The sequence below is a fragment of the Protopterus annectens genome, chromosome 3.part1, assembly GCF_019279795.1.
Source record: "Protopterus annectens isolate FY-2018-M chromosome 3.part1, PAN1.0, whole genome shotgun sequence".
NCBI lineage: Eukaryota > Metazoa > Chordata > Ceratodontiformes > Protopteridae > Protopterus > Protopterus annectens.
In genome coordinates, this window is record NC_056732.1 from 1,651,900,432 (window position 1) to 1,651,912,853 (window position 12,422).

The window sequence follows — 12,422 nt, forward strand, 5'->3', positions numbered from 1 at the left end:
ATTTTTGTCATATTTTATTGGCTTTCTGTTTTTGTTATGCTAGTTTCTCTGTGTACGGTTCTTTTTTTTGAATAGGGGTCCATGTTGTCCGTCTTCATACTGTGAACATAGTCATGCTGAAGCTATGAACAAGGAAGTATTCATTATTTAGTTTAAGGGCATTTATTGCATTTCCATTTAATGTTTGAGCCTGTAAATACTAGACCAGAAACACTGACTTCTGTAGATAGTGTATCCTTACGTTTTAAGTGTGTTTTTTGCGCTGTGGATTTTTGCTATTTCAGGTTCATGGATCATACTGCATGCTTTAGAGGAGATGGTTGTGTGTGCACTGGAATTTTTTTTGGGGGGGGGGGGAGTTTATTTGTTTAACGTTTTGAAATGCAGGTGCAGTTTGATCACTTTAAACAATGAAAAACTGTAGATGGGGAGTGGGAGCATGTTTTCTCCCAGTGTTGTTTGTCCTGTCTCTGCAAATGCATGGCCAAAGAATTGGTGTTCCCAAGTAAGGAAGCTGTGGAGCTGAAGCATTCCATGCATGATGTACCCTTTGCAAAAAAAAAAATGCTTTTGTTTTTGTCAGCATAGATGTCGTGCGGTAGGTTTATGTTAATTTGATGTCTTGGGACTTGATGTTTGTTTTTCTGATCTTTGGTTATAGACTCCTTTACATTTATAGTGAATTTAATAGGTTTGGGAAGAAGCTGCTTATTCATTCAGGGATCAGGTATTGTTCTGGAATGATTAAAATCATGAATTTATTAAACGTGTTATAAACACGGTATAATAGCTGTTTACTAAACTGATTTTAAGCATGCATCAGTTGAATCTGATTCTGTATTTTCTTGTTCTAGTTTTTCTCGTACCAGCCACACCTTATGGTCGACTAGAGCCTTTCACAGAACTCATTGTGACAACAGAGCCAAGACAGTTGAGCTCTTCAGTTTTACATTCATCTCAGTTCAGTGGATTTTCTAAAAGTCTTGGTAAAGGTCAGCTAAATAGTGACTCCACAGAACCTAATTTGCAGGAACCATTTGTCCCAAAGCCATCTGCAACACTGGACACTAAAGAAACTGGTTTAAAAATGACCTTAGAAACTCACAGTGAGCAAAGTGCAAATATATTTTCAGGGATATGGAGTCGTGTAAGCAGTTTTTTTAGTGGTGTGACAGAGGAACATTTACAAGTTACAGATCAAAACCAAGTGGATAAACTAAGAGACACTCTTTCAAGTTTTTTCCAAGTTGACTCTGCATTTCGAGTATGCAGATCCATTCCCATTCATGCAGACTTCAGTAACCCATCTCTGAACTCTGTTTATCATACAGTTCATGTTACACCATGGACTCAAGGTCCAGACAGTTCAAAATGTCGATGCACTGTGACTTATGGAAGAATGAGTAAACTTCTGTCGCCTAAGGAGCAAGCAGAAAAATCTAAGTCGAAACGATTAGAGTCAAATAAAAAGAAAGTTAGTGAAAGCTCAGTAAAAGGAATTAAATCAGCACCACATAGCAGTTTGAAGGAAAATGAATCTTGCTTTGTGCGGATTGTGTGGCATGAACTTGACAACCTGAAATGTGCTGTAAAGCATCTTAATAATTCTGCATCTGTGCACCTTGGAAAAATCTGGGTAAGACTCATTCCAGCATTTTTTGCTCAAAACTCACATTTGTGCAGACACTTGATATGTTGATTAAAGGCAGATTTGTTCCGTTTGACTGTTTATTGAAATATCTAGAGCTGTACACATGCGTAGTAGTTGTTGGTCAGTGGGTACCCAGTCTGGAATGAGGAGGCCTTTCCTTGACAGCAGCAGGACTGAAGCTGCAAGTCTTTAGTGACCACAATATTAGTTTCTGAAACTAGTAGCCCCCTCTTTTTTACCCATAATGCTCTGCCATTTGAGCGTCCTCCCCACATCTGTCTTACTCGGTCTTAATGTGCATTCAGCAAGAAATGGAAAATAACCTCATGTCATGCTTATATAAAGTCATTCATTTTGTGACAAAAAAGCTTCACAGTTTGAAAGTATTTTCTGTTTAGTTTTGCTCATTTGCATTTTCAGGAACTTAAATGTCAGAGATTCCTAATTTTCTTCATTTAGGGCAGTTTATAATTAATTTATTTTGCAATTTTATTACTTTATGCTGTGTTTTCTCTGTTCCACGTTCTCTGCAGCTTATTATTTGTTTTTGTTTCTTGTGGAAGGGAAAAAAAGGAAGTTTGCCATTAGGCTGAGACTCAAAGGTTAAAAAATGGTGAGTGTAAGTGTGGACATAAAATTCTGCCCTAAGATACCATTTCTATGTACTGCTAAGGAGAAGGGCATTTATCTGCTTCATTTGATATTTGTTATGCCTTTGCCCCATAAGTTAAGTGTTTCATTGGTGATAACTGTTCAGGATGGAAAACTCACTTCGGTTGTTTTTCATTGAGTGGTACAGCTCTGCTTACCTCAAAAGCCAAATTAGTAGTAGTCATTAATGAGATTCCCAGATGCATGGAGAAAAGATACAGACAAAAGAAAAAAAAGAAAAAAAAAACACAAGGTTGACTGGTCTGACAGACTGAGCTATTCCTCTCCAAGCCTTTGCATTGAGAGACTAAGATTAACTTTGGTACATCAATCCACAACCCTCTTTTTCCCATCTTTGTACATGGGATCAGGGTATCACATCAACAGTGATCATTGTCTGTAGCCCATGTGCACTCCTTCGAGGTGGCTAGCCCTGCAGCTGTTGTCATTCCATACCACACACACATACACACACACACATGCTTACTCATACCTATGGCCAATTTAGTGTGGCCAGTTATGTTGTGGGAAAAAGACACCAGAGCACCCAGAGAAAATTCAAGTAAACACAGGGACAACTTACAGACTCCATGCATAAGGTGCCCCAGCTGAGAAACACACCTGATAACTTCTTGCTGTGAGCTGATAATACTACTTGGGCCACTGTGTCAAGTATTGGCTGGTAATTTTCTAGTTAAGCTAGTCAGAAATGAGAGCACCTTTTCAGTAATTGATTTAGAAGTGAGAGTTCCTGGCCTCTACAGCTTCGTTACAAGGTTTTCCAAAAGTTGCTGTAATCCTCTTTTTAATTTCTCCAAATCTTTTGGATTTCTAATATCATGACTGGAATGGACCCCATTTGTAAGTCAAATTATGATTAAAGTTCATGAAATTAGCATTGTTTCAATGTTTGATATCAGCCAGAAAGTGCTCTTTGCCGCACCCGCAGTGTGCCCAGTAATGACTTTTGCAATTCGTACAGAGTTGGATGTTTCATTAACGAGGTTTTCCAGAAGTTGCTGTAATCCTTGCATAAAGCATTCAGGATGAGGAAGGAGGCTTTTGTAAAGATAAAGATGACTTTTGCCTGTTCCCCTACAATACCATGAAGGATAGAAGCACTTCTTTACCTTCCTTATCTCTGCAGTTTCCCCAGCCCTTGTTGTCCTACATTCAGGTACTGGTCCTGAGGAGGCCAGAGTTGTCTACAGGTTCTGGTATTGACTTTGACAACCGTTACAGCCAAAACTTTAATTTTAGTCTTGGGACTATAGCCATTAAGGATGAACTTTTTGACACTGACCCATGTTTGTGGTGTTTACTGTTTCAATAGTGATGCTGTCTACCTCAGGGTTTCTTTCGGCCTCAAGTTGGGGGTTGGTCTTTGGGGTCTGCTTCTTTGATATTAATGTGGACAAGCTCATCCTTTTGACATTTGGGGATTGGTGCTGTCAGCCTTGTGCATTAAATGACTCAAGGAATTTCTCACATTTTTCAAGTCTTCTTTCACCAAGTTTGCCAAGGGATTTAATGCTTCCCCTAAAACCTTTAATAAGCAAAATAAACTCAGCAAACTGCTGGTAAGCAAATGTTTAAAAAGCAATAACGTAGAGGTTCCAAAAAGAAAAGCGGAACCCCCAGAACAAAGGACAGGCTAATAAGTCTGGATGACTCTGTGCAGGACTCCCCTTTCAGGTCTCACCCTGGCAAACCCTTAATCCTTCAGAAAAGTCTGAATATCCAGTTCTCTCTATGGCAACTGATAATTTCAAACAGATGATTTCTTAAAGTAATGTTTCAGGGTTATAGATGGCAGTGGGAGTCTCTCCTTCCTTTTTGAGGGATTCCCCCTCATCCACCACATCAAACTTGTCTTTTTTTCTCCTGCCATTTAGCACCTGATCTTTCAGGGGAGGTTAGAATGGTCCTTCCTCCTCAGTCAGGAGAAGGGTCTTATTCAGGAAAATTCTTGGAGACCAGTTCTGGACCGACCTTTCCTTTCTGAACCAGTTTCTAATTGTGCTCAAGTTGAAAATGTTATCCCCTCACAACTTGCTACCCCTTAGTCCCCATTTGAATTTTCTTACAACCTTAGATTTAAAAGTTGCATATCATCACATTTCTATATATGTAGATTACAGATGTTACTTAAGGTTTTCTGTGTCTGGATCACATTATTGGTTCTCTGTCTATTCACTGCTCCAGTGGTATTCAGAGTGTTTGGCTCCTATGATAGCTGAACGCAGACTGCAATGTATTCTTATTTTTCTGTAATTAGACTACTGGCTTATCTTTGCAGAGTCTTTTTCAATGTGTCATGAGTCTCTTGTCTGGGTAAGAGATTTTCTGCTGAGACTGGGGTTCCAGGAGAACATGCAAAATTCTTGTTTGAGTCCTCCTTGCAAGATTGTTTTCCTGCTGTGTCTCATGGACACCCTAGTTCAAAGAGCTTTGCTTCCACAGGAAAAATTTGGATCTGTAACTAGATGTTTCCTGATTTTTTTTTACTCAAGACTAATGTCTCATCCAGGGAATTTCTCAGGCTTCGGGGTCTCAGGGTATCTGTGATTCTCATAATCCCTATTGTAAAACTATGGATTAGATGAGAAAAATCTAATCGTACCTGCAGTCTCTATGGTTCTAACATCAACATTTCCTGACATTCCAGATTCCAGTTTTGGAGTTTGTGAAAATGGAGATTTTATTTTGGGGTGGAGACTCCAAATTTATCATAATCCAGATATTTCACTCTCCATGTCAGCTCCAGCACAGTCTGTTCCAACAGACACCTCAAGGAGCAATGTTTATGGGGATAAAAGTCCAAAGTCTATGCAACAAAAAAGACGGACAAAAACACAAACATTAAAGAGATATTGGCATTTAATTCTCAACTCTCAACAAGTTATGGCCCCGGGGACCCCTGCCAGTGATTCTAGATAACACCACACTGATGTGGTACATAAGCTAATATCCAAGGTCTTTCTGAAGATTCAGAAGAACTCTCCAGAGATCACTGTAGTGACTCTCTTCTAGTCCAAGCAACAGTGGTTCTCTTCTTTTGGAAATGGCCAGTGGCAGTTACCACAAGCTATCTCACAGAGTAGACCTACTTACACAGGACAAGGGGCATTTGATACATACATCCTGACCCCAGACATCTGCTGCTAAGTGCCTGGATGATAAAATCTTAAAACCCTTTTGCACCTTTTTTCTAAGAATGAACAGCAGATGTTAAAGGAAACAGTAAAACCTGCTACTAAAAATAGTATATTTTGTAAATGGAAAAGTTTTTCTAGTTGGTGCCAGGAAAAAGAATTCTTACCCATTCAGGGGTAGTTTTTCTCTGATTCTACTTTGTGTGAGTTACTGTCCTGTGACTTGTCTTACTCTTCCATCAAGATCAAATTTTTGGTCATTTTGGCATGTCTACCCGTAGATCCCCGCTTTTTCAAAGCCATCTCATGTAAAATTGTTTTGGAAAATGATGTTGCATACCAAGCTTCCTAGGAAACAGGTGGCTCCTTTGGAACTCAGTTTTGTATTAGAAAAACTAACTCTCATCAATTTGAACCAGCTCATAAGGCTTACGTAAGTTTTTTAACTTGGAAAACCGTGTTACTCAAGAGGATCTGAGTTGCATGCTGTTATGGTGATCATCCTTCTATCATTTTCCACAAAGATAAGATTTCCTTAAGAACTAATCCTTCTTTTAGGAATAAAGTGGTATTTAAGTTTACTTTGAGTCAAGCTCCAAAACCTAAAAATGAGGGGAAAAGGATAATTCATACCTTGGATGTCCACAGACAACTCTGGTGATATCTTGACAGAACAAAATCTTTCTGAAACTCTGATCATTTGTTCATTTCTTGTGATGATAAATAAAAAAGACAACTTTTTTCAGACTCACTATTTCCAAATGGTTGTCTCATGATTGTACCCATCATAACAAGACCCTTTTAGGCAGGATCAAGGCTTATTCTTCCAGGGCTTTGGCATCATCTCTGGCTTTTTAGAAAGCGTTAGATTCTAGCAGTATTCTAGAAGCAGCAACTCTGTCCTCTCTGCACACTTTTACAAAGCACTGTAAACTTCTCCAGGTCTAGAACAGGATTTGCTAGGGCCATTCTCCAGGGGGTCCTGGATCCTCGTCCTTCCTCCTCCAAGTCAGTCTAAGCTATGGTAATCTACCTACATAGCTAATTCTACTGCAGTAGTGATCCATATGATAAACATAGTACAGTTGTATAAGTAAACTTAACATGACAGTAGGTTATCGAATGATTACTTGTGCAGTAGCCGCTCCACCTTCCCTATTTTTGTATGTTTGTGTTGCTAGGGTGAGGACTTTTCCATGCATTAGCCTTGTCTGGGGTTTACCCTTCCTCTTTCTGTTGGCATGAGAGCTCTGTAGGACTGCATGCCCAAACTTGTAATTTTTAGTCAGCTCAGCTTGAGCTGACTGAATGCGTAGAAGGTGCCCTGAAGCTTAGGAAGCTGGCTGGCTGTTATATCCTTAGCAGGATATAACCCATATAGCTACGGCTACTGCAGCAGTGACCATTCAAACATCTGCTGTTACTGTAAGTCTATTTAAACAACTGTACTTTCCAGATAGTCATGTTGTATGCAGTCCTTCTTTGCTGTCAGGAAGTTGCCTGGATGTGTTTATATTTCTAAGATACCTGTTTGCACATTAGGATTGCTAAAGCATCCAGGAAATGTCTGTGCTTTTGGACAGGAGCTAATCATTACCATTTCAGTGCCCTGCCAGTTGGACTTAACAGAAGATTCAGCTGATTTGTGATTGCTCGGAATCTGGGTGTTTCTGTTATCTCAGTGACTGACTCCTTGTCTGCTTCCATTAGAAAATCACTGATAAGGTGAGAGACTACTTTCATTGACTTCACTGTGATTCCAATGGACAAATGAACACTGCAAAATGACAGTTAAAACCCTCACCGTCACTAGGGTTCATTGGCTGCCACCTGAACATGATGATGAAACGAGCCCTACTCCTATCAGGAAGTGTACAGTTTCTTCGTTCTGCTGTTTGCCTTCCCATGCCGCACTCATCTCTGTCCATTGCTTTCGTTCTCAAGATACTTTGCTGAGTGGCAGTGACCATTTATATTTTCTTTCACCAGTTTTCATACAAGGGTTCTTCGGTGGTCTCTGTTTACTTGTATTTGTTTACCGGGGTAGTACTCTATGGTCTCTGTTTACTTGTATTTGTTTACCGGGGTAGTACTCTAATAATGCTTGAACTTTTGGAGACACTGCAGAAGTGAAAGAAAAAAATATTCACTTATGTAATACAGATGAAAACTAACATACAAGAAAAACAGAAAGTTTAAAATGTATACATATGAAAAAATATATATGTATTCACATGTAATTTGAGTATACCAACTCGCATAATGGTTAAAGTCTTTACCTCTCGTGCAGAAGGTACAAAGTTTGATCCTGACCTCTGGCCAATGCTTGAATGGAGTTTGCATGTTCTCTCTCTCTCTGAGATTCCTCCCACCTCCGAAAAACATGCTGAGTGTTTCCATCCAAAACTCTCCCAAGAATGGAGTTATGGGGAGCAGCACATACTATAGATAATGCCCTATAGGAGGGAAAGTTATATAGACCAATTGCTTTAGGTATCTACTTTGGTGCACAGTATCCTCAAAACAGAATATGGATCAGAAACTGCATGCCTTGGCAGAGCCAGGCACTTGACAGTGTGAAATATGGCTCTAGGTGATTCTGTCATGTTGACTAATGTTGCAAAGTGGGAATGGTTATTTTCCACTGATAAGTTTGAAGATCTTGTCTACTACGAACTACACCAGAGACCCATGCAAATGGTGGGAGGGATGTGTGCTGTGGGTCAGTAAGCTGCTGGTCGGCTGGTGTCCAGTTGTCCAGTGTGGGTTACCTGGGGTAGCTTTGTTAAGCGAAAGCAGGATATTTATTTATTTATTATTTATTTTACATTTGTTGACCGGGTATGTCCGACTGAGTTGAAGAGCCCTTTTTAAGCGGAGGCCCGGGGAGAAAAGCTCCATACATTAGACAGTTATACATTTTAAAAACAATTAATAACAGTACGATAATACATAGTTTATGCAATATGATAAATTTTTTTCAGAAATGTTTTCATTGAGGCTAAGAAGTATGCTTTTAGGACATTACTTAGTGTAAGAGAGTTTCATATTAAAGCATCTACAAGAAAATTTTCACGAAAGTGGTTATAAGACGAATAAGATGTACAAGTTTAGGATGTAGGGTATTAGATAGCATATTTTTAAAAGTTTTGTTAGACAGTGTGTGTATTAAGAGTTTTTGTTAGACAGTGTGTGTATTATCAAAGAACCGCAAAGGTGTTAGCAGATCAGGTGGAGAAGGTCGGTTATAAGGATTAGTGTGGCGAAGTAGAGAGCAGGGAGTGTGTTGTCAAATTAGATGGGGGAAATAATTTAGGGAGGGTGAGTACAGTGGCAATTCCAGTGACATTTTAGAAACTCTTTGTTGTCTGTCTTAAATTGTTTAGGATGTGTGAGGGTTCTAATTTCAAGAGGGAGTTTATTCCAAGTCATAGAAGGATGGTAGCTATATCTGTTGTGACCGGATTTGGTCTTGGGTTTGTAGATTTGTAGTAGGTCTTGGGTAGAGCTCCGCAGGGATCTGGTTGGAGAATACTGGGAGATGAGGGGAGATAGAACTGTACAATATGAGGGCTGGTATAGGATAGAGTGGATGAACTGGAGCTGAGAGAGGAGAAGCTGGTGGGGTAGTTCTAGCCAGTTTAGGTGTTTTAGAGAGAGACAGTGATGGGATTTGTATGTTTGTTGGGCTGCAAATCTAGCTACTTTGTTGTAAGAAGACTCCAGTTTTGTTAGCAGAGAGGAGTTAAAGTGTGTGAGGATTTGTGAGTTATACATTAGAGTAGGTAGGAGGTAAGCATGAGAGAGAGTAATCTTGGCTTCAGTTGTCAGAAACTTCTTGTTTCTGTACAGGAGCCCTAATTTCTGGTGGGTTTTTCTGATACAATTATTAACATGTAAGTCAAATTTAAGGTGGTCGTCGATGGTGATGCCAAGGAGTTTTGTGCAGGATTCCACTTCAATGGGAGTGTTATTAAGGGGCAATATGGAAAAGAAGGATTTGATGGGGTTAGCACTTTTAGGAAGAAAGAGTAACAGTTTAGTTTTTTTAGGGTTAATGATGAGCTGGTTATTGGAGAGCCAGGTTTCAACTGAGTTAAATGATTGCTGGGTAGCTGATAAGAGCTCAGAGGGAGAGTTGGCAAAGCTGATTACTGTAGAGTCATCAGCATATTGAACTAGGGTAGACAGGGCAAGAGGTATGGAGTAGATTTGTAAAGATATTGAAAAGTAGTAGCCCTAGAACAGATCCTTGGGGAACCTCCATTTAACCTGGGAGAGGAGGGGATAGTGCAGAGTGCCATCTCACTGATTGCAACCTGTCAGTAAGGTAGCTGGAGAACCATGCAACAGTATCAGGGGGAGAAATTAAGGCTATACAGTTTATCCAACAGAAGAGAGTGAGAGACTGTGTCAGAAGCCTTTGAGAGGTCTAAGCATAGGCAAGATATATTTATGGTTGCCTCTGGCTAGAGAAGTAGGGTTAAGGAAGGATAATCGGGCTGTAGTAGTGCTATGTTTAGGTCTGAAACCATGTTGAGTGGATGTGAGGAGATTTTTCTATGTAAGATATTGCATGGCTTGTTTGTGTACACATTTTTCCAGAACTTTAGAGAGAGAGGAGAGGATAATGATGGGTCTAAAATTGGTTATGTCTGTGGAGTTGCTTCCTTTATGTATAGGTACTGTGAAAAATTGTTTCCAGATAGAGGGAACTTTATACTATGAGATAGAGCAATTGATTAGGATAGAGACTGGGAGTGCAAGAGAGTCAGCTGCTATATGAATGAAATGTGAGGGGATTTGATCAGCTGATACTGAGCATGGTTTTAGCTTGAAGAGTAGTGTTTTGATATAGCAGGTGGAAACAGGTTTAAGGGAAAAAGTAGGAGCATGTTTAGTAGTTAGAGCAGATTTAGAAGAGATTTGAAGGTTCGTGAGGAGTTAGGATTAGGGTTGATTAGTTTAGATATAGATACGATCAAGTAGGTATTGAAGGTGCTGGCTGTTTCTTTAGGTGTTTTGTCTGGACAGGGATTAGGGAAGCTTGGATTACAAGGGTGTAGTATTTGGTTTATAGTATTCCAGACTCTTTTGGATCTGCTTTTAAATCTGTTGGAGGATTGTAATAGACGTCTTTCTTGTTTTTATTAATGAGTTTTTTTGTCTGATTCCTGAGTTCTTTATATCTTTGCAGGCCTGCAGGGAACTTAGTTTTTGTCCATTTTGTCCAGGACCTGTCCCTAGCTTTCATAAGGATGCACATAGTTTTTGATGGCCATGGAGATATGTTAGATTTTATGCGTACTTTATGGAGGGGAGCAAGTGAGTTTAGGATGGTAAGGAAGGTTAAATTAAAAGTTTGGACTGCTTCATCTAGTGGAAGTGTGGAGTGGATTTACCAGTTAACTCTGGGAGAGTATTAAAATTTTCGGGGTGGAAGTTTGATAGTTTGTGGCAGGTAATAAATCTATGTGGGTTGGAGTAATGGGGAGTATATCTGAGCACTTTTATTGGGGAGTGGTCACTCAGTGTGGTTGGTAGGGTTTCTGGGTTCTGGTACTTAGAGGGATTAGAAACTAGAATCCAGTCTAAAAGGGAGCTAGTTGTGTGTGAGTTATTAGTGTGGGTTGGTTGAGTGATTAGTTGGGAGAAGCCATATAGGGTGATAAGATGTGGAGAGTTAGAGTTACTAAGTATTAACTAGTTAATGTTTACATACCCAAGAAGGATGGTTTCATTAGGAATGTGGAGGGAAAAGTAGGAGAGAATGGTTTCCAGCAAAGGAATGTTATCCCCTGATGGAATATAGATAGCAGCCACTGTAATAGTGGTGTAGTTGTTGAGTTTGAGGTTAGCTGTCAGTAATTCAGCTGGTGGAAATAGTGGGATAGGTTGTATGTTACTTGTAAGTGTGAGGTTGTTTGAGTAGACAATAGCAACTGCACATCCTTTTTTCTTTTGATGATCCAGGCGAAGTATATTATATCCTGGGGGAGAATATCTTTATCTAGGTTTTAGGATTTTAGCCAAGTTTCTGTTAGGGAGATGACATCTGGGTTGTGGTTAGCTATCCATACATGAAGTTGGTTTACTTTGTTAAGAATGCTTCTGGTATTGATTGAGTAAAAGGACAAATGTGGAATGGCTGATTGGCATAGGTATGGGGAGGTACTAATACTGGTAGTGGGAGTTGGTCCTGGGTTAGGATGTATGTCTCCTGACAGAAGCAGGAGTTTAGAGTGGCAGTAGGGTTTAATTTTTAGTAAATAGTGAGTAAGGTATTTTGTTTTACTTTTGGTTGATGAGGAGTGGGGGTGGGGGATTTTGATTCTAGGAAACAGGTTATTTATAGGAAAGATAGATGCAGAGATTGTCATAGATAGCTGAGGAGAAGGGAAGCTATTTGTGTGGGGATTTGTGGGATCTTTTAGAAATGGGGATAGATGTGTGGTATATGATGTAAGGGTGAGAAGGAGAAATATTGGAGGCAGGATTAGAATTGAGAGAGTTGAGATATTCATGGTTAAGTGGAAAAGTATTAAAGGCTGGAGTAGTAGGTGGATAAGTATATTATAGTAGGGTTGTTTAACTGAGGAGATGAGAAAGTGGAGAAATCTATAATATGTCTAGGAGGAGAAGTTGGGGAGCCTTTGGAGTATAGGGAAGTAGAGGAGAAGGTTTTAAGGTTATACTTGGAAAGCTAGGAAGAGGCGGGAGTACAGGGTGGGAGGGACAGAATGGTTAGGTATAAAGTAAATGATATGGGGGTGGGAGGGGAGTGAAGTGAGCCCGAGCGCAGCGAGGGCGAATGGAGTGGGGCTACACCTGGAATGGAGGAAAACACAGAAAACAATCAGATGCTTCAGATTTTAGGAGAAGTTTAAGCCAAGTTGGTGAGTGAAAAGTATGCACAGTTCTAATAAAAGGGTTAGGTCTATATGACTTGGGAGCTTAGGAGACAA

The 12,422-nt window shown here is 39.8% G+C and overlaps 1 protein-coding gene across 1 annotated transcript in view; it reads left to right on the forward strand.

The window, feature by feature from the left end:
- Positions 1 to 12,422, forward strand: part of PEX1 (peroxisomal biogenesis factor 1) — a 1,694,243-nt gene that overhangs the window by 259,832 nt on the left and 1,421,989 nt on the right. Inside the window, exon 5 of the mRNA XM_044067676.1 lies at positions 855 to 1,636. Within this exon, the coding sequence (XP_043923611.1) occupies positions 855 to 1,636 (782 nt within the window). The remainder of the gene's footprint in view (positions 1 to 854; positions 1,637 to 12,422) is intronic.